Raw genomic sequence first — 18,798 nt, forward strand, 5'->3', positions numbered from 1 at the left:
GACCTTTTAATCACCGAGGTCATTACGCGCGTTGAAGGAATAAACCACTAGAGAAAAACCTGTGACTAGATTAGGAGCTATTCTTTATTGCTGTCGTACGCGTTTTAATCACATCTTTGCATTTAAATATATTGATAAAGCTTGTCAACAGCTCAAAATAAACAATAAAATCCACTTTGAACACGCCTTTGATTACAGAATTAGTCAAACCTGGCCTTTGATATAAACTACACTTTAATAACGTGACACTTTATAGGTTTGGAGGGAAAATAATGATGTATTTAAAACGGCGGGAGAATTCAACATAAATACGAAAAGAAGCGGCGTTGTGTTTAACATTAGCTGCCGCCTGGTCTTCTTTGTATTTAGTAAACACGTCTCGTCTTCCACCGCAGTTGCTAACAAAATAATCCTACAACGGAAGACCCTTGTGTTCTCGGTGGTAGCAGCGTGCTAAATCGCTTTATGAAAACTTTGTCAATTAGAACCGAAAAACGCATGTTGCCTAGCAACCACGTTATTTGGCTTCCAGGACAAAGTTAGCTAGCAAACCATTAATGACGAAAACCATCCATGTAATCATATTGTGGTTGTATTTTGTGTATTGGGTCTTTTTTTTTTTAATCACTAAATTCTGACGCGCTTGACTTTGAAACAGACGCCAAAGGCCATGTTTACAAGAGTCGACACTAACAGGCTTAACAAGGCATTTCCGGGTTTAGCTTTCAAAATAAAAGCCCACGTAATGTAAAGACGTTGTAACGTTTTACGCACAGTCCAAACACTTCCGGCCTCCCGCATGCTATCTGACTGACTTGACGCAGCTCTGCTTCAAAAGCTTTTTTCTTCTTTTTTTTTTTTTTTAAACTCTCACATGTACGCGCGCACGCTCTCATTCTCGCTCTCAACCACACACGCGCGCGCGCCCGCGCCCGCGCCCGCGCTCACTTACTCACTCCTTTCTCTTTTCAAAAGCCCCTTGTGAAGCAGATTGACAGGCTAGAATGAAAATGAGGCGGACGCTCGGTCACGACTTCAGTGCGTACGCGTCTTTTTGAGAGGACCTCTAAACTTGGATCATATCACCATGGGAGCTATTTGGGCTGCAAGGGACTTTTGTTTGTTTTTGCTCCTGTTAAATAGTCGCCAAAGCGCAGCGCTTCCAGAGATTCGAGGTGGGACTGTAGTGAGTGTGTAGGTGTATGTGTGTGTGTGTGTGTGGGTGCATGTGTGTGTTGTGTTTTCCAGCCGTGGAGAGTACTACTTTACGCACGCTTTAAGGAGTGCGCGCTCGTTGTTTCCCCAGTGCTGTGTTTTTAAGTATTTTTGTTGAGTTTGTAAATGTGTATGCAATGTATGTGATCCCAGTAGACTTTCAGTTTGTAAAACAACTTTTGTTTTGTATGTAACTTATTAATTTTCAGGTGAGTTCTCACTTGAGTTTTCAAATTGCCTGCTTTAGGCTATTAATATTATTATTAGGGACCTTTGTGTTTTAGTATTAAGAGAGGTTTCTTGCTGAATTGTTGTTTTGTTTCACAAAACATCACAAACGTAAAAGTCCATATGTGCTAAATGTCGTACCGTTTTGACCTGTTAGACTGTTTGAATGTGTTTTGTTAATCATGACTTATAAGATCCATATGGGTTTCAGCAGATCCGTGTGCAGAGGGAAGTGATGGCTGTCACATCGATGCTATTTGTCAGACTACCCAAGGCTCGTACAAGTGCACGTGTAAAGCAGGCTTTAAAGGAGATGGAAAACACTGCGAAGGTAATGTGTCTGCCTATTGTTGAGCAGTTTGATGCTCATATCTCGTCACGAAAGTGGAACACATTGTAATGCAGAGTATAAGATTATATATGGATGTAATCATAACTAAAGTTTGCAATTACAATTTCATAACATTCTTAAATCTATTGTGGCATTATGTCTGAATTCCCAGAGGGGCATGCACATCTGTGCTCATTTAGTCTAACTATATTTCTTTAAGATAGACACTATTGCACTGAAGTGATTGTTCTTACTGTTCAAAGACTAAAATGTCTTGCATTTTAACTTGTCGATCAGCGGGTTGAGCATTCATTATGTGGTGTTTACCCCTCAGATACTGATGAATGTGACTTGGAGTACAACGGTGGCTGTGTACATGAGTGCAACAATATTCCAGGAAATTATCGCTGCACTTGTTACGACGGATTCAATTTGGCACATGACGGACACAACTGTCTAGGTAAGCTCGGCTTCAAAGCACGAGGTCACTAACGTTTTGTGATAGACGGAGAGCTTGAATCATCCTCTCCGATGGTGAAGAGTTCATGTTTGAGTGGGCTGTGTGTGAAGTTTCTCACACTCACTCACTCACTTTGGTAAACTTTAAAAATGAAGTCCAACACAAACAGTGTTGGTTGTCTTCATGCAGGGATTTAAATGATTTGTAAATATTTATGTGTGCAATTTGATGTGGAAAAGCTTCATTGTCATCCTCAGTGTTTCATAAACACTCAATAAAATTAATTAATAAAACAAATACTTTTTGTAAATGCTGTCAACTAATGCGATCAATCTGCTGTCCTGCAGATGTGGACGAATGCAAGTTCAACAATGGTGGGTGCCAACACACTTGTGTCAACGCCATGGGCAGCTACGAGTGCCGCTGCAAAGAGGGCTTCTTCCTCAGCGACAACCAGCACACGTGCATCCACCGCTCTGTGGGTGAGTTCACGACACACACACTCACACGGCCGCGCCTGCATCCGTCAGCCTCACAACACGGATTCAGTGTTATTGAGGATGTTACGTCGCACTCCCACACATGTAAAAGTCTGGAGGATTGAAACATTTTAACGTTGCCTTCATTTATAAATGTGGTTTGGAGTGTGTATTGTTGTGTGTGTGGATGCTTGTGTCTGCTAATTGTATTATGCTGTGAAAAAAAAGACAGAGAATTCTGTTGCAAATGTTCTAACATTCACATACAAATCTAAGATTTACGGCACAATGAGGGGTGACAGGTTCAAGCTGGCTGCCGTCACTGAGCCTTTCTCTGCAGCAGCAACATGCTGTGGCCAAAGGATCTCTGTAGCCCAGACAAGAAAATAAGTTAATAACTGCAAAAAAAAACCTACGTGACTCTATGTGGTCTGTGACACAGATTGGTCTGAAGTGCCTTTGTTTTGTCTTTTTCACTGAAGTCAACTTAAATGCGAGTGTTTTCCACTCCATCGGGTCTTGACAACCCTTTTAGATCCATGCGGACCTCTTCCACTCAGCTGTGACCCATCTATATTAATGGTGATTCATCTCATCTCATTTTTCAGTTTGAAGCATTATTGAGTTTGTTGTAGAAACAAGTCGCTTGCTTTGTTTTCACGGAATGAAAATGGACAAAAACAAAATAAACAAATGAAATAATGATGTTTTTGGATTGCGTAAGGCGCGAGAACAATCAGTGTCTTTGAGGATCCCAGACTAATCTCTCAGTGTGTGTGTGCCTTTGTGTGTAGCCGGTCAGTCACTGTAGGAGTTTCATTGTGTACCTCTCTCCCTCTTTCTATCCCAGAGGGCCTCAACTGTATGAATAAGGAGCACGGCTGCGCCCACATCTGCAAAGAGACACCCAAAGGGGGCGTGGCCTGTGAGTGTCGTCCAGGGTTTGAGCTGGCCAGGAACCAGAGAGGATGCATCTGTACGTGCTCAACGGCATGACGCTAAGTTCGCCCACACTCGGCTGCAAACGTCGCACCGTTAATATGTCTTATGGTTGCATTGTCGTTGACCCCCCGCAGTAACTTGTAACCACGGCAACGGAGGCTGCCAGCACACCTGCGAGGACACGGACAACGGCCCCATATGTAGGTGTCACGTGAGGTACACCCTGCAACCTGACAAGAGGTCGTGTGTAGGTAAGGCCACTGTTGGACAGTTGTTGCTCGATCCTTGGGAACGTACGAAGACAGAGCGCCGCACGAATACACTGTTTTCACTTTCGGTAATCCTTTGTTTTCTCACATCTATTTTAACACTCCCTCCTAAAAGCATATTTGAATCCTCTGATTTAAACGCACTGATCCACCAGCAGCTCAGTCATGCTTTGCAGCCAAACATTGTTCAAACTCACACTAACAATATTGCGAAATGGAAAGAGATTTTAATATTTTCCCCCCCAAAAAAATACCACAACATTTTGTGGAATTGTGTGTATAAAGATTCACGAGACTTTTGGCCATTACAATCGATGTAACAGTGCAGCCGTAAAAACGTGGAATGTCAGATGAGCGAGTTCATTGTTTATCTTGGAAACAGTCGTTTTTTTTTTAAAACTCAAGGGAGTCTAAAAGCTGTGGAGAAAGATTTTTTTCGTCCTAAGTTTGGAGCTTAATGATCGTATTGGTTGTTTTTTTACATCAACAGAAGGGAGATATTCAAGTTTAGGGCTCTTGTGTCTGATAACAAATTTTCCTAATTGGAATTTCTGTTCAGAATATAAACAGAAACTAGACTTCAGCTCCAGGAGGGCACATTGCAGGAGTAGCTTGTTGAACTTTTTCCCCATGAGTAACACAAAGGCTATCTCAATGGATGAATGAAAACACAGAAACTGGAAACATCTCTCCTTGTCAGTTCTCCTGTCAGGCATCGTGCATTCTTCCACACAATGCTTCCGAGGGATACGATCAGCCGTCAGATAACGTGGCTGATATCTCTCCCCCCCCCCCCCCAGCAGCAGTGTGTGTGAGGTCCAGTCTCATCACTGCGATGTTGTCACTATATTCACGTTTCTGATCTGGTGGTGATCTGGCTGCTGCATATCTCAAGTGTAAACACGTGTCTGGTTACCGAAACACAAACCACCCAGACCTGAAGTTAATATAAAACCTACGGTGTTATTTAGGGAATGTAGTGAATTTATGTCCCGTGTCTCCCTCTGTTAATGATTGTTTTTTTCTGTGTGTCACAGAACGAGATGAAGCCACTCCCGAGTCTGCGGACCACAACGCCACATCCTTTACCGAGGTGGACAAGCGGGTCAAGCGAAGACTGTTAATGGGTAATAGTTCCTCTCCTACATTCGGTGGCTCACAGCTTGAAGCCGTGTTTGACCCGACGCTGCGCTGAGCTGTCAGGAACCGCTCAGGGGTGTCAAACAGGGGAGCGGACTAATGCCTAGTAAAGTGATGCATTCCTCAGTCTTGTGAGCAAACTGTGAAATGACTGCACGCTCGCTTTCTCGCCCCCAGGTTCCCCCCTGAAGAATATGCATTTGCTACGGTGTGATACATTTCGCGTTTTCCTTCCATTTTGGGAAGGGCAATGTGTGAATATTTTCTTGCATAGCTAGTATTTATCAGCTGTGTGATTGTGGGCCACTTGATACATGTAAAACATTATAACTTTGGCACTTTACCAACTACATGACTGGAAAGTGTCCTGTTATAAAGAAAACGTGAAGTTAAATATACATCACCCAGTGGATCAATGTATTCGACATCCCAAAATACAGTGGTGCACCATAAAAAACATGCATTAAAGCCTCAATGCTCTATTCAATATTCAATATTTGTCATTGGCTTCAAAGCAGTTTAGGCAGCAATTCAAAACGGTCTATATCAAAGTCACAAGTAGGATGGGGATTCGCATGCATTCACATTGCATTGTCGTTTCAGAAACCTGTGCGGTGAACAATGGCGGGTGCGACTGCACCTGCAAAGACACATCGACAGGTGTTCGCTGCAGCTGCCCAATCGGCTTCACACTGCAGCCGGATGGGAAATCATGCAAAGGTCAGACTGCCCGTCCACGCATTCCGCCTCCACAGAGAAGGAGCGGCCCGTTGAAACACGACGTAACCCCGACAATATTTCCCTACAGATATTGACGAGTGTGAGCTTCACAACGGCGGCTGTGAACACTTCTGCAGGAACACCATCGGCAGCTTCGAGTGCAACTGCAGGAAAGGCTTCAAGCTTCTGACGGATGAACGTTCTTGTCAAGGTAGAAATTAAAACTCTGGATCCTTAATAAAGATTGGGACAAAATGAGACTTTGATTAATGAGATAGGAGGGAGTGGGCTGTGACATCACTAACAGACAGTCACATAGCGTCTGTGTACATCCTTTTTTTTTACATCGTTTCTCAAAGAGTAACCTCTAACTGTGTGACCCATGAGGTAAGAATAGTCACATGCATAATTAAGTTTCAGAAAAAAATCTGAATTTAGTCATCAGAATATAGGTTTGTTTTGAAAAAAATATTTTAAAACAAAATATTTGGGATTTAGCTATTCTTTAGTCCTGTGTAATTTTGTGTGTTACCTGTGAGTCAGCATCCTTTATTGTGTTTTATTTTTTGTTAAGTGGGCTACGCTTTTGTTCACCGATGGATCAGGGTCTATACTTTTAATGATGCTGACCTGATGCAACTACAATTATATTTAAGGTGTCTCAATAAAACTGCCCGTTTTACCTAATATAATGATCAAAAGTAGCATATGTAAAGCACAAAATCAAATAAGGTAGCAAGTGTAGCACACACACGTCACTTCTCACTGTGTGTGAAAATGCAGGATCAAATGCAAATGTGTGTGTCTGTGGGTGGGAAACCCCTCCTGATGGAGAACTGACTGCTCTGCTATTATGTCACCTGCCTGATTTTGATTACAGATATAGATGAATGTTTTTTTGAGCGGACATGTGATCACACGTGTGTGAACTCCCCCGGTGGTTTTCAGTGTCTGTGCAACAAAGGCTACACCATGTATGGGCTGGCCCACTGCGGAGGTGAGTCTGCACTGGGCGGAGGGAGCCACACATAACAACTTCGCCACGGCACACAAGTGCTCGATTGAAACATGTGTACAGTCCCAAAAAAAAAAGCATACAAAAGGGCTCAGTGATGTGTCGGGGGAAGTGAACTATGTACTTATAATAAAGGTTTTCCCTTTTTCCTCTCAGATGTAAACGAGTGCAGTGTGAACAATGGCGGTTGTGAGCAGGGTTGTGAGAACATCGTGGGTGGATTTGAATGCTTTTGCCATCCTGGCTATAAGCTGCACTGGAACAAAAAGGACTGCATCGGTAAGCCAGGGCCTCCTCCCCTATGAGAGGCACATCTGTTGTCTCTCTGGAAAATTGTGTGGCATCACTAAAAAAAACATGGGGGACAAAAAACAGGAGATACTTTGAATTCTGTTCTCTTTTCACTTTGATTCTCTGTCACTTGGTTGAAAATGCTTTTGGCGCTGTCAGGATGTTGGACTTCCTGAGCCTCTTCCTTGTTACAACCAGAAGTGTTCTTTCCTTACCTTGGAGTTTTGTTGTGATTCCCATCTAGAGGCTGAGGGTTTCCCGCCTGCTAAACCCCCCTCTAAACCCACCCTGAACTGTAGTAAGCAGGAGGGAGGGGACCGCTGCTTCCTGACCTGCCAGTCCCAAGTTCACATCAGCAGCGGTGAGTTAGTGGAGCCACATCTCCACATTAAATGCTGTTCAACAAGCGCAGCTCTAACTGTGTTTCCATAGGACAATAATATGTAGAGATTCTGAAAAACTGCAGAAAAATGTTCAATTCTAGATTTAGACTAACTTTGATTGAGCGACAATTTCTCCCTCGATGGATAACCTTCTGTCGGTCCTCGACAAAGCATCTTTTAAGTTGCTGCTGTGTTGCTGCGGCAACCTTAAAGGTGACACATCGTTCGTAATACAGAATCGTGTTTCCTGTCAAACAACACAAGTCAGGAGGTGGCTGCTGGACGGAGGCCACTGTGGAGATCGACTTCTGAAGAAAGAGTGGACTAAATCGGTTGTTGACTTCGTTGCTCGTACTGATTTTCTATAAAATTCGGTCTGGATTGAACCCCATTTGGTTGGTTTGAAAATATGGTGAATAATAACCAATCAGCTGACATGACTTGACATCATTCTGTTTTTTTTGGCGTGATAAGACTCAAACGGCGTGGCACAGTACAGGTATCATCTGATGCAGCTTTGTTGTTAAAAGGTGACGCAACACAGCTAAAACATGCTAATGGGAACTCAATTAGTCCGTCAAGCTGTTCCCGTTGTCAACATCGGCCTGCCGTGAGACTCTTCATGTTCCTACACGCTGCCTGTTTGCTCCCCCTAACTTGGCTTTTGTGGCCTTAACTTTTGTCTGTGTTGGTCTGTGTGTCACAGCCTCTTGTGTGTTTTCAGGGACGGAGGATTCCTACACGGTGACCTGTGGAATGCCTCTGCCCTGCTTGGCTGACGCACAAAGGAACAACAGTGGCTCGCATTGCTTAGGCAAGTACAAAACGTCGCAGATTTATATCCATCTTTTTCCCGCTCCGCGTCACAAAACAGTAACTCAGCACTCCGCCGAACTGTTTTCAGTTGGTATTTATGTAGAAGTCTTCTGTTCTTTTGTCCCGCAGGTCCAGAAATGGCCAGCGTCCCACGCATTAAGGCCACCGCCACGTTTAAGTCGGGCACTGCCAAATGCAACTTAAAGCGAAGCCAGGAGAAACTCAAGGAGAGCTTAAACTCGGCACACTCAGGTACAGAGGTTGCCACACAGCAAACATAACAATGTCTCCAAACACAAGACTCGGGCCGATAGACCCAGGATTAATATAACAGCTCCTTCATGTTACTGGTTAAAAAACATTTAGGGTTTACCGAGAGCTGCCAGCGCCGAAAGCCACAATCTTTAGAAGATAAAGCAGACCTGAAGGCTGCTTCAAAGTAAACCAAAAAACCAACGGCAAATGTGAAAGAAATTTGCGGGGAAAGTGATGTGGTTTTGAGTGTCTTGAACGTCTCAGTGCAGCACTTTGTCTGGCGGTGACAGGGGAGGATGTAATTAGCCATAGCATGCCTTTCAGTTGGGCCTGACCTAGCCATCAATCAAATGGGTTTCCGATTGTAGGATTATTTTGCTTCCCCAAAGGGTTTTGCCGCGGTCTTTTACATCCCTCATAGTCACTGAAAGGGCGCATCAATGTTTCAAAGAAAGGAAATTGTCAGTGTGACATCTCATCCTTTTTGTCAGTTTTACGGCCTACACGACAAAAAAGATGATCAAATCAACCGCAGTTTTATCCACTGCTTTAAATCTGCCTATGATGTGGCTGTTGCTATCAACATTAAATCAGATGTTTCGTTTTTGTAACGCTGTGATTTCCTTTAACAATTGTGTGTGTGCTCGTGGTTGTCTCCCAATGTCCACAGATAGCAGGTTCCTTTTCACTGAAAATGTCCAGTTCAGCTACGTGAGCCTGCGCTGCACCTCTTCAGGGCAGCGGACGCGCAGCCGCCACGGCAGGAAAGCCGGCGAGGAGGACAGCTCCTCGATAACAGCTGAGTTTGAGCTGGATGTGAACCTAGAGGAGGTAACAGGTTGGTCTCTCTGTGCTTCAACTCTGCCTGCTTGCGACCTTTGCTTCTTGCTCTCCATCTTTCTTCCGCTGCTGTCTGTTCGTCACTAAACACGACAAACTGTTAAAGTATCTCCTGTTTTGACTGGCTGTGGTGGTGGGCTCTATTGGGGTGTGGTTTTTTTTTTTTGTTTCTTTGTAAGTGTTTGGCCTGGACTGAATTTCCCCCCCTGACTCGGTGGTGCATTTGTGTAAACGTCGAGGCGAGCATGCGAGCGTCCACGCATGAATGTACATTTCACGAAAAGGTGTGGACATTTGCGCCGTGGTAACGGTGATGGAATCGAATGCTTCTCTCAGCAGAAGGCTGTGACCTGAACTGTGTGCGCCGACGTTCGGAGAAGAGGCTCAGGAAGACCATCAGGACCCTGAGGAAGTCCATCAACCGAGAACAGTTCCACCTCCACTTCGCCGGGTCCGACTACGAGCTCGCCAAGAGCCTGGGCAAGCCGGCCGAGCTGCCAGGACACTGCGGGGCGGGACAGGTGCTGGTGGGCAGGAAGTGTGGTGAGTTTGGCCTTCTGTATTTAACTTGCTATTCGACACAGACACCATCAAGGTGTGGACATGCACCAGTGAGCCGGGCAACACTTTTCATCCGTCACGAGTGCAGCTCAGACCACTTGTGTTACACCTAACCCTAGGCAGCAATGCCCCCGAATGGGCCCTGTGCAAATAGTAGACCCACAGTCATGTCTTAAAGCAATTGGAATGGTCCATGCCAGTAAGATATATATAGACAAGCTGGTTTAATGATTTGATTTGGAGCAGGTGTTGGCCAGATGAGTGCCATATTTGGTTTGCAGACATGCCGTAATGAGCTGGTTGGAGGGGAGAGCGAGCTGGCGTGGAAGAACAGAGAGACTGTTGTTGGACCCTCCAAGCTGTGAGATCTTCCAGCATCTCCAAGGGATAAGAGTGTAACATGAGGGCCGGTCTCCTGGTAGCTGTTGCCTTTCCTTCAGGTTTTTTTTTATTTTTTACATACAACCTGCGATGGAGAAAATGTTCATTAAATGAGACCGCACACTGTCAGTGTTTGAGAGCTGAGGGCTGGTATGTGTTTTCTCTGGCTGTCGGGACCACGTTCCCCCCTGGTTTCGGGCCTCACAGTGAGTTTTGCTGCCTGCTGCACGACGCCTTTATATCAGTGAGAGGAAACCTGATGAGAGGTCTAAATATTTACTAAAGGGTTTTGTTCAATATGTGCACCACGATGTGGTGAAGGTGTTTGAATCCGGTATATCTCCCTGGAGCGCCATACGTTCTGGGCCTTTACATTAACATCAAAGTTACTTCTGCTGTTTGAGCTGCGCTGACATGATTTAAACCTAAACTGCTCCTGTTCATTAGTTCTATCTTCCAGTTACACAGGTCTTAAGGGTCTTGATTCCTTAACTCCCCCGCTACGCTTTCAGGTCAACATTAAGCAGTCTATTGGCCATAGCAGGGGTGTAGACATGTAATTTGGAAGAGGAGGAGGGGGGGCTGAAAGGCATTCTTCTTATCCTCCAGCTCTTTAAAGGAGCCAAATTTTCCCCCTCCTCCCCCACCTCCCGCTCTGGCTTAGCTCGGAGTGCAGTTTAGTCCTTTTCAGTTTGCCCACTCCATTGAAAACCCTATTTGAGCCTTGTTCTCGCTGCCTCGGAGAGATGACAACACAGCCTTCTGTGCATTTGGGGAAAATATGCTCTCACCTCTGTGCACTCTTTTCTCCCTCGACTCTGTGATTTGTTTTGAATACAACATCGGTTTATATTCCGGGGCGTTGTTTCTGTTGAAATAAAAAGCATGCACAATGTAGTTTATTAATTATGTCCACATTTTCTTTTTGTTTGGACATCTATCGGTGCCGTTGACAAGTGTGAGGGCGTGACTGCGTCAGAATAAACATGCACAAGTGTTGCGCCGATCAACGCCGCTCCGCCGTGAGCGGTGCGCGTCCGCGTCTACTTGACTGTTGCAGTCGACTTGTTTGCGTGTTTGTTTTAACATTGAAGATGTTTAGGAAGTGCTGTTGATTCAAGCTGGCAGTTTGAGTGCTGTGTCCCCCCTGCCCCCCAACTGGGGCCACTTTGCATGACCCCCAGCCACTAAACTGCTAAAGAGAATTGACTTCAGCCACACCATGGGAATCAATTAGCATCAGTTGTTTGGGCCCCTGCTTGATGGGCGCGAGCAGCGATTGGGCCAAGCAGAACAGGGGGGATTCAGAAACCTGACCCCTTTTATTGGGTTCAGCTCCTTACCACTGTGATACCGTAGTGTTTTCCTATGTCATCAAGTAGGCAAAGACTGGCGACTTGAATAGAGGTGAAAGGTCTTTTAAACCTCTTTGGGGCCATCAATTCGAGGACTCTATAGGAGCGCCTTTTGCATTTGAAAGGCTTCAAGGTTTTTTTTCCTCTCTTTCACTCTCACACTCTCTTCTCTCACTGCTTCCCTCTGTCAAATAAAAGCTGTTAGAGGACAATGCGATGATGGCTCCTCATGGTCTTTCAGAATAAACAATAGGCTTCAAAAAATGAACTGCTCTTGAGAGAATTACATTTTCTTTCTTTCGAGGGAAAATCTAACAATTTTCTGAGCCACGTATAATGGATCCGCGTTAAAGGCTCTCGTGTGTCGAGCTTTTAGAGAGTGGTTTCTCTGCTTACAGGCAGCTTAGAGGCTACAACCCAGGAACATTTTGATGCTAAAGGCCTGGGATTTAATTGATTTATTCTTGTGTGAGATCGGCTTCAGTTTTCAAGTCAACTTCTTAAGACCATCAGACAGACGCAGTAATTCCCAAATTAATTACAGGCATCACTGTGAATGGGAGGAACCAGAGTAAAACGGTGCTTTGGTCCCTTTAATCAAGACTTTGCACTTCTGTGAGATAAGAGGGGAATACTCTCTTTGATTCGCTTCTGTGTTTGCTTTTAAAAGAGGCGACTGGGCTTATGGTTGTATTAAAAGCTCTTCCCTGATGCACAGCCATGTTGCATCAAGTATAAGGACGTGTCAGATGTGGTGCACAAAGGCAGCTGTGGAGAAGGCTGGTGCTCTTTTGTCTCAGTGATTTTGTATGGCTGTTTTAAGGTCGGCTGGAAAGGATTTTTACAACTTAATGCTTGTTTTTCTTTTCACAAATATGTTTGTTCCTACATTGTTTACAAGTCTGAGTGTCTTGAATTGGATCTAAATGTGAAAGAAAGGATGCAAACCTTTATTTAATTAAGTAGTAATGTTGCTTTTTCCAATGAAAAGCTACATTTATTACAATATTTAATTTAAAGAGAACAAAGCAGATTTATCTCTTTCTTTTCCAAACTTGTTCATCCACACCATGATTATACAATTAGTTGCCTTCGATGTATGTTGTCTTTCTCTCCTGATTTGAATTGGAAAATTCATACACACTCATTTCACAAAACTCTTTAATTAATATCATGCCTTACACTGTTTAGTGACAAAAATCAGACTTTACACTCATGTAATGATGATAAACATACTACATATAAGCTCTACGTCTTTGAAGGACGTGGAAAGTTAGTTTTGTCCGTGATAATTTACTGTATTTTATAATAAATTTAATTAGTAACATGTTTCTAATCCTTTGCTTAGAAGGTTTGATTGCTAAGAACCTTTGAGTTCAAAACGACATACAATTCGGTTTGTATGATCCACGTGATGTTCATGCTGAGCGTACACTTTTACTTGAACCAGTTGCAGCATTTAAAGCTCTGGGACTCGGATGTACACCGTGCTTAAAATACATCAAGGTTGGTGACGCTTGTAATGTTCATTGGCGTGCGAGTAAAACCCTCAAATCTGTCAACAGATTGATAAATTGATCGACCCAGCCTTTGATGCGTTGAGGATGCTCTCCGCTGTGTTTATACGTCTCGAGCGTGTGTACGGTCCCGTTTGATTCCCCCCCGACAGGCAGCTGAAGTGTGAAGTCTGGGTTGCTTTACTTTAATGGTCTTGTTGTGCAGTGGAACCACTGTATTTATGGTGTAAATCTACAGTGTGGTTAGGGCTGTTTGATTATGTGTAGCCACGGGGTATACTGTCATTGTCTATCTCCCTTCCTGAGATAGATCCACTGATCTGGCTGCAAATCCTGGTGTTAACCACGGTTGAGACACATCAGTCTGTTTTGGGCTTTACTGGAGTGTTTGTGTTCAGTTTGTGGGGATGTTTGATTTCACCGGCTTGTATAATTCTGTGACAAACAGCCACAAGCTTGGCAGAAACATAGCAAGCCTGTGGTTAGAATGTGCTCTGTGTGTAGTCATGGATGCAGGTGTGTGTGACTCTTGCTACAAGTCAATCACTGAATTAACAACCTGGATTCCCCACCCGTCTGTCAGTGAGCTGCAGTGCTGGGACGTACTACGACGGGGAGCAGGGAAGGTGTGCGCTGTGTCCGGCCGGAACCTATCAGGACGAGGAGGCGCAGACGTCTTGTGAAGTCTGTCCTGGACCTGAAGGAAAAGAAGTCTCCAAGGTGGTTGGAGCTCGAAACATGTCAGAGTGTGGAGGTAGGACGGTCAAGTCAATTTCATTTACCTAGCAAAACATGACAAATGTGATTTTTACAATCTGTACAGCACAACCTCTAGATTTAGATCAGAGAAACACTTGTAATGAGAGGAAGAATGGAAGGAAACCTTGAAAAGAGAAACAGGCAGGGCTCCCTTCCAGAACAGACATTAGACATGAGAGAAACAATCAACACTGATTGAAGGCAAATGGGAAGACACGCTACAATGGCGTTCCGGGGACGTTTTAATTAGGGTACAATGAAGCCCCAGCATTGAGATTTTTAAAATAAACTGGTTTGCCTTTAATCTATTTAATCCAAGTTTATTTTACTGGTCTTTGAATCAAGATAAACAGATCAAACCCACATTATAAAACCACTCCTCCTCCTATAACACTATTTACGGTAGTTATGACGGTTCTTCATCTAAGCCATCTGTGAATGTCCATAATCACGTTAACACCCTCACAAATATGAACCCGTTAAAAGAATAGTGTGATATTTTGGGAAACATGTTAATTAATGAGATTTAAAAGTGCTGACAGGTGGATTTAGTTGTTTCTTTGGACGGACCCATGCTAGCTGTTTCCCCCTAATTCCAGTGCTTGTGCTAAGCTAACTGGCTGCTGGCAGTGGCTACACTTCCACCGTGTGAACATGAGAGTAGCAATGATCTTCTCATCTAAGAAAACCACAAGAAAGTGCATCCGCGCCTTTCCCATAATGTCTAACAATTTCTGTATAGATCATAGAAAGGTTTTTTCTTTCATGGTCATGCTAATGACAATAGTTGAAATTGTGCAGCACTTAAAAACTGCATGTACAGTAAAAGGAAAAGATCTGAGAGTGCATAAGTCAAAGGCAAACTTAAGGTAAAATCTGGAACACACAAACAAAAAGAAGGGAAAAAAGACAGGAAGAACAGGAAGCGATGGTACTTCGATAAAGATCTCTCCCCGGCAGATGTTCTGCTTCGTGTAAAGCCAAAGAGGCTCGAGCTTAGATGTTGAAGATGTATTTGAATTCAAAAGGTGAGCTCGGCTTCTTTCAGTCCTGAATAATAGCTAAAGGAGCCACCATGTTTTGGTCTCCTCCCTGTGCTGTTATCAGAGTCGCAATGTGACTGAATCCCAGATCCCTTCGGCTCCCTCAGACTAAACAACACGAGGCTATCAGCAAACTCCTACCGGCTCCCAGCGTGTATTCATCACCCAGGACTTAAACTCTGTTGAGTTACAATGAGCGATGCAGATAAAACATGGCATCATTCCATTTACATTTGCTTAAGCTTCCCTCTATCTTATCTTGATAGAAGATGGGGGAGTATTTCCTCTCATATTTCGCATGACAAACACCGAAGAAAATACTTCACATCGTGACCAAGTGCTTGTGTGTTCAGGTCAGTGTTCCCCCGGTCACTACTCTCATGACGGCTTCCTCCCCTGCCTGCCCTGTCCACTGGGAGCGTACCAGCCCGAAGTGGGACGCACCACCTGCTTCCCTTGTGGGGGGAACCTGGTCACCAAGCGCAGTGGCGCCTTCACCTTCCAGGAGTGTGAGACTAAAGGTGTGGAAGTCATCTGTGTTTTTTTTTCACATCACAAAATTATGATGTGATTTGGAGCTCTTCTGGGTGTCGCCCTCTGCAGCTGTTGTATTGTTTGCACATACAGACACTCAAGTCAGTTTTTGTTTTAGCTTGATGCATTCCATGTATAATCTAATTGGTTTTCACTATTTTCAATATCAACTAACAGCTCTCTATCCATACATGTCATTGGCTCCTGCAGTCCAGTGTTCGCCGGGACATTACTACAACACTAGTACACACCGCTGCATCCGCTGTCCCATCAGCACATATCAAGGAGAGTTTGGGCAGAACTACTGCGTCTCCTGTCCGGGAAATACCACCACCGACTTTGACGGCTCCACTAACATCATGCAATGCAAAAGTATGTCTGTCCGTACGCAGCCATTCCTCTGAAACGTCTGCACGTGGAAAATAGAAGTTGGGATTTGGTTCCTAACTGATTCTCCTTGCTGACACGTGTGTGTCACTTTACAGACCGACAATGTGGAGGAGAGCTGGGAGATTTTACTGGCTTCATCGAGTCCCCCAACTACCCGGGGAACTACCCGGCCAATGTGGAGTGCACCTGGACCATCAATCCACCACCCAAGCGCAGGATCCTTATCGTCGTCCCAGAAATCTTCTTGCCCATTGAGGACGAGTGCGGAGACTACTTAGTCATGAGAAAGAGCTGTACGTTTTAACTGTGTGTGTGCATCTGTGTGTATTATTACATCAGGCTGTCTAAAATGGGAGAACGTTTTCTTTGGCTGATGTGATGTTATCAAGGCGAAGCAACATAATGTGTCGTCATCATATTTGTCTTACTGGGAATACAGTGGACTACTAGCACTAATGTAATCCTGTGTGCTGGTGTCCTCATTTCACAGCGCTCTCTAACTCTGTGACGACCTACGAGACCTGTCAGACATACGAACGTCCCATCGCCTTCACCTCGCGCTCCAAGAGGCTCTGGATACAGTTCAGGTCCAACGAGGGCAACAGTGGGAAAGGCTTCCAGGTCCCATATGTGACATATGATGGTAAGAACAAATGGGAGGTTTTGTACAATTACCATAATGCTGTTATTTCAGTTCGTCACGCAAATTTGGTTTGATGTATTGCATCAATGAGCTCTTTCTGGACTGCATTTGTTTCAGAGGACTACCAAGAACTGATAGAAGACATAGTTAGAGATGGAAGATTATACGCTTCAGAGAATCACCAGGAAATTCTTAAGGTATGTTGGTACAAATGTTTAACAAGGGGCACTCATGTTTGTGTATCCTAACTTTGGACCAGAGTCATCCAGACATTTTGACAGATTACAGTGTTTCGTGCATAATTTGGTACTTTTTCATATATTGCAACTGCGACTCTTCAGCCATGTTAAACAGAACATATAAATGTCAATCAAAGAAGTTTAATTAATATGTCTTAAAAAACACAATCAGCATATTTAATTTATAGCAAGGAAAATATACAACCAGTAAAATAACATAACAAAAAGCTACATCCTGACACCTATATCCACGAAATTTACCATTTAAAAAGAGAGGGGAAAATTCCATGTTTTTTCTTTTAACATGTTATGCCTTTATCATAAATCTGGGGGCAGAAATTGAAGTGGCATTACAATGACACCCCCTCTGAGTAGTCGATGTCAGTGATTATTCAGTACAATCCTCACTTACGTACTGAGGTCCAGTGAACGTGCACTGCCCTCTTTTGGAGACCCATGGGAGTACAGGCTACTACTTTCCATTAATGCAATGCATTTTCTCATCAGGACAAGAAACTCATGAGGGCGCTGTTCGATGTACTGGCTCACCCACAGAACTTCTTCAACTACACAGCACAAGAATCCAGAGAAATGTTCCCAAAATCATTCATCCGCTTCCTGCGCTCCAAAGTCCTGAGATTCCTTCGCCCTTAAAATGGCCGATGAAAAACCATTAGATACTTGCCAAAGTATCTGTTTTATCCACTGACCCCCCTCTAAGAATATTCTGTAGTTTTCTGTTTTTCACATGGAGCAACACTAGCGTGGACTACAACTTGGGAAAAAAATGGATCCCGAAAAGAGAACGTGGGAAAAGTGGAGCTTTAAGAGGGAGAAATGATTGGTAGTAACGTAATCTGGATCACTTTGTTTGAAAATATGAGAATGTCTTTCAATTAGCAACAGAAGATTTGTAATGACTTCAGATTTTAAAGTCACGAGGATCCAATGCTATACATGCAAACACAATGAGACATTTGCAAATAGAATCATGTTGAAAAACAAATGCTGTAGCTACACAGATATACTATTCTGAATGTCAGTGATGCCGTATATAGAGTGTGTATCTAGTTTTAACATAGGCTACGTTCACAGGTAGAGCATCGTTGACAGAAATACCGCCAAATGTCAGAAACAAATATAGCACAAATGTTTTCCCGGGAACATTAGCACTACTAAAGAAAGTAGTGGCACCACAAAAGCAATTATTCTGATGAATGTTTTGTATATGATGTAAAAAGTTTTAGGTGAAACGCTTCGTATTGTAGTAACTACGTGTATTTTTGACAGTGTAGCATTGCTGCGACTGCTGGTGGCTCATGTAGCAGGTGTTCCAAGGTGTGCAGACGAGTGCTCCTGCTCACGAAATAAATTACACCAGTATGCATCGATATATTTTGTACTGTTTTACTAGCAACCAAAGAGAACTGTTTGGAGTACACAAAAAGAAATGACAAGTCCTGTAAAATAGAATTGAGATATTCACCTGTCTTAGATGACACACGTATGTATATTTTTTATGGTTTTGTACATCTAATATGCTGTAAATAAAGATAGGAAACATATGTTGTATTTGTATTACCTTCCCTCATTTATGTTTTTTCTTTTTTTGGCACCAAATACAATGTTTGAATTGTTTATTGTCGCATACACACCACAATTACAATTATTAGACCAGTTAAAGTTGAAATATACTCATCAGCAAGACAGTATTGGAACATAAACACAATGCTGACTGTCTACATATAACTACACATGTGAGCAAATCATTTTACATATTCAGGTAAAAGACTTTTGCATATCAGTTCCCATTTACGTCATCTGAAACATTAGGATACTGCACTATTTAAGGAATAAACATAGTGCAATAATAGCTAAATAAAAGTAGCAAGCCTAAAATGAATAGGCCCTACAGTAAATAACTGCAAACAAACGTTGTAAGTGTAACAAATAACATCACTATAAATGTGATGTATCTTATGTCTTATTATC

At 43.4% G+C, this 18,798-nt stretch overlaps 1 protein-coding gene across 5 annotated transcripts; it reads left to right on the forward strand.

Annotated features, from left to right (window-relative positions):
* Window positions 1-992: 992 nt before the first annotated feature.
* Window positions 993-18,371, forward strand: scube2 (signal peptide, CUB domain, EGF-like 2). 5 transcript variants are annotated; one of them, XM_084018594.1, is made up of 23 exons: window positions 993-1,175; window positions 1,655-1,774; window positions 2,109-2,234; window positions 2,582-2,716; window positions 3,564-3,689; window positions 3,790-3,906; window positions 4,962-5,051; window positions 5,668-5,784; window positions 5,873-5,995; window positions 6,665-6,781; window positions 6,956-7,078; window positions 7,335-7,451; window positions 8,198-8,287; window positions 8,419-8,541; window positions 9,215-9,382; window positions 9,721-9,927; window positions 13,782-13,952; window positions 15,354-15,521; window positions 15,745-15,906; window positions 16,020-16,217; window positions 16,415-16,567; window positions 16,685-16,764; window positions 17,314-18,371. In XM_084018594.1, exons 1-23 carry the CDS (start codon window positions 1,088-1,090, stop codon window positions 17,458-17,460), a joined length of 3,066 nt encoding a protein of 1,021 aa, XP_083874720.1. In that variant the 5' UTR covers window positions 993-1,087; the 3' UTR covers window positions 17,461-18,371. The 5 variants fall into 5 exon arrangements, with proteins under 5 accessions (XP_083874720.1, XP_083874722.1, XP_083874721.1 ...); XM_084018596.1 differs by having other exon boundaries at window positions 9,724-9,927; XM_084018595.1 differs by having other exon boundaries at window positions 1,658-1,774.
* Window positions 18,372-18,798: the final 427 nt, after the last annotated feature.

This window comes from Eutrigla gurnardus (genome assembly GCF_963514095.1).
Source record: "Eutrigla gurnardus genome assembly, chromosome: 1".
NCBI lineage: Eukaryota > Metazoa > Chordata > Actinopteri > Perciformes > Triglidae > Eutrigla > Eutrigla gurnardus.

What these genes read in the sequence shown, in the direction of transcription:
- scube2 (XM_084018594.1), top strand. Translation starts at nt 1,088, where the DNA reads ATGGGAGCTATTTGGGCTGCAAGGGACTTTTGTTTGTTTTTGCTCCTG. An exon ending in AGATGGAAAACACTGCGAAG is followed by an intron (nt 1,775 to 2,108) that starts GTAATGTGTCTG and finishes TTTACCCCTCAG; the next exon opens with ATACTGATGAATGTGACTTG. An exon ending in TAACATCATGCAATGCAAAA is followed by an intron (nt 15,907 to 16,019) that starts GTATGTCTGTCC and finishes GTCACTTTACAG; the next exon opens with ACCGACAATGTGGAGGAGAG.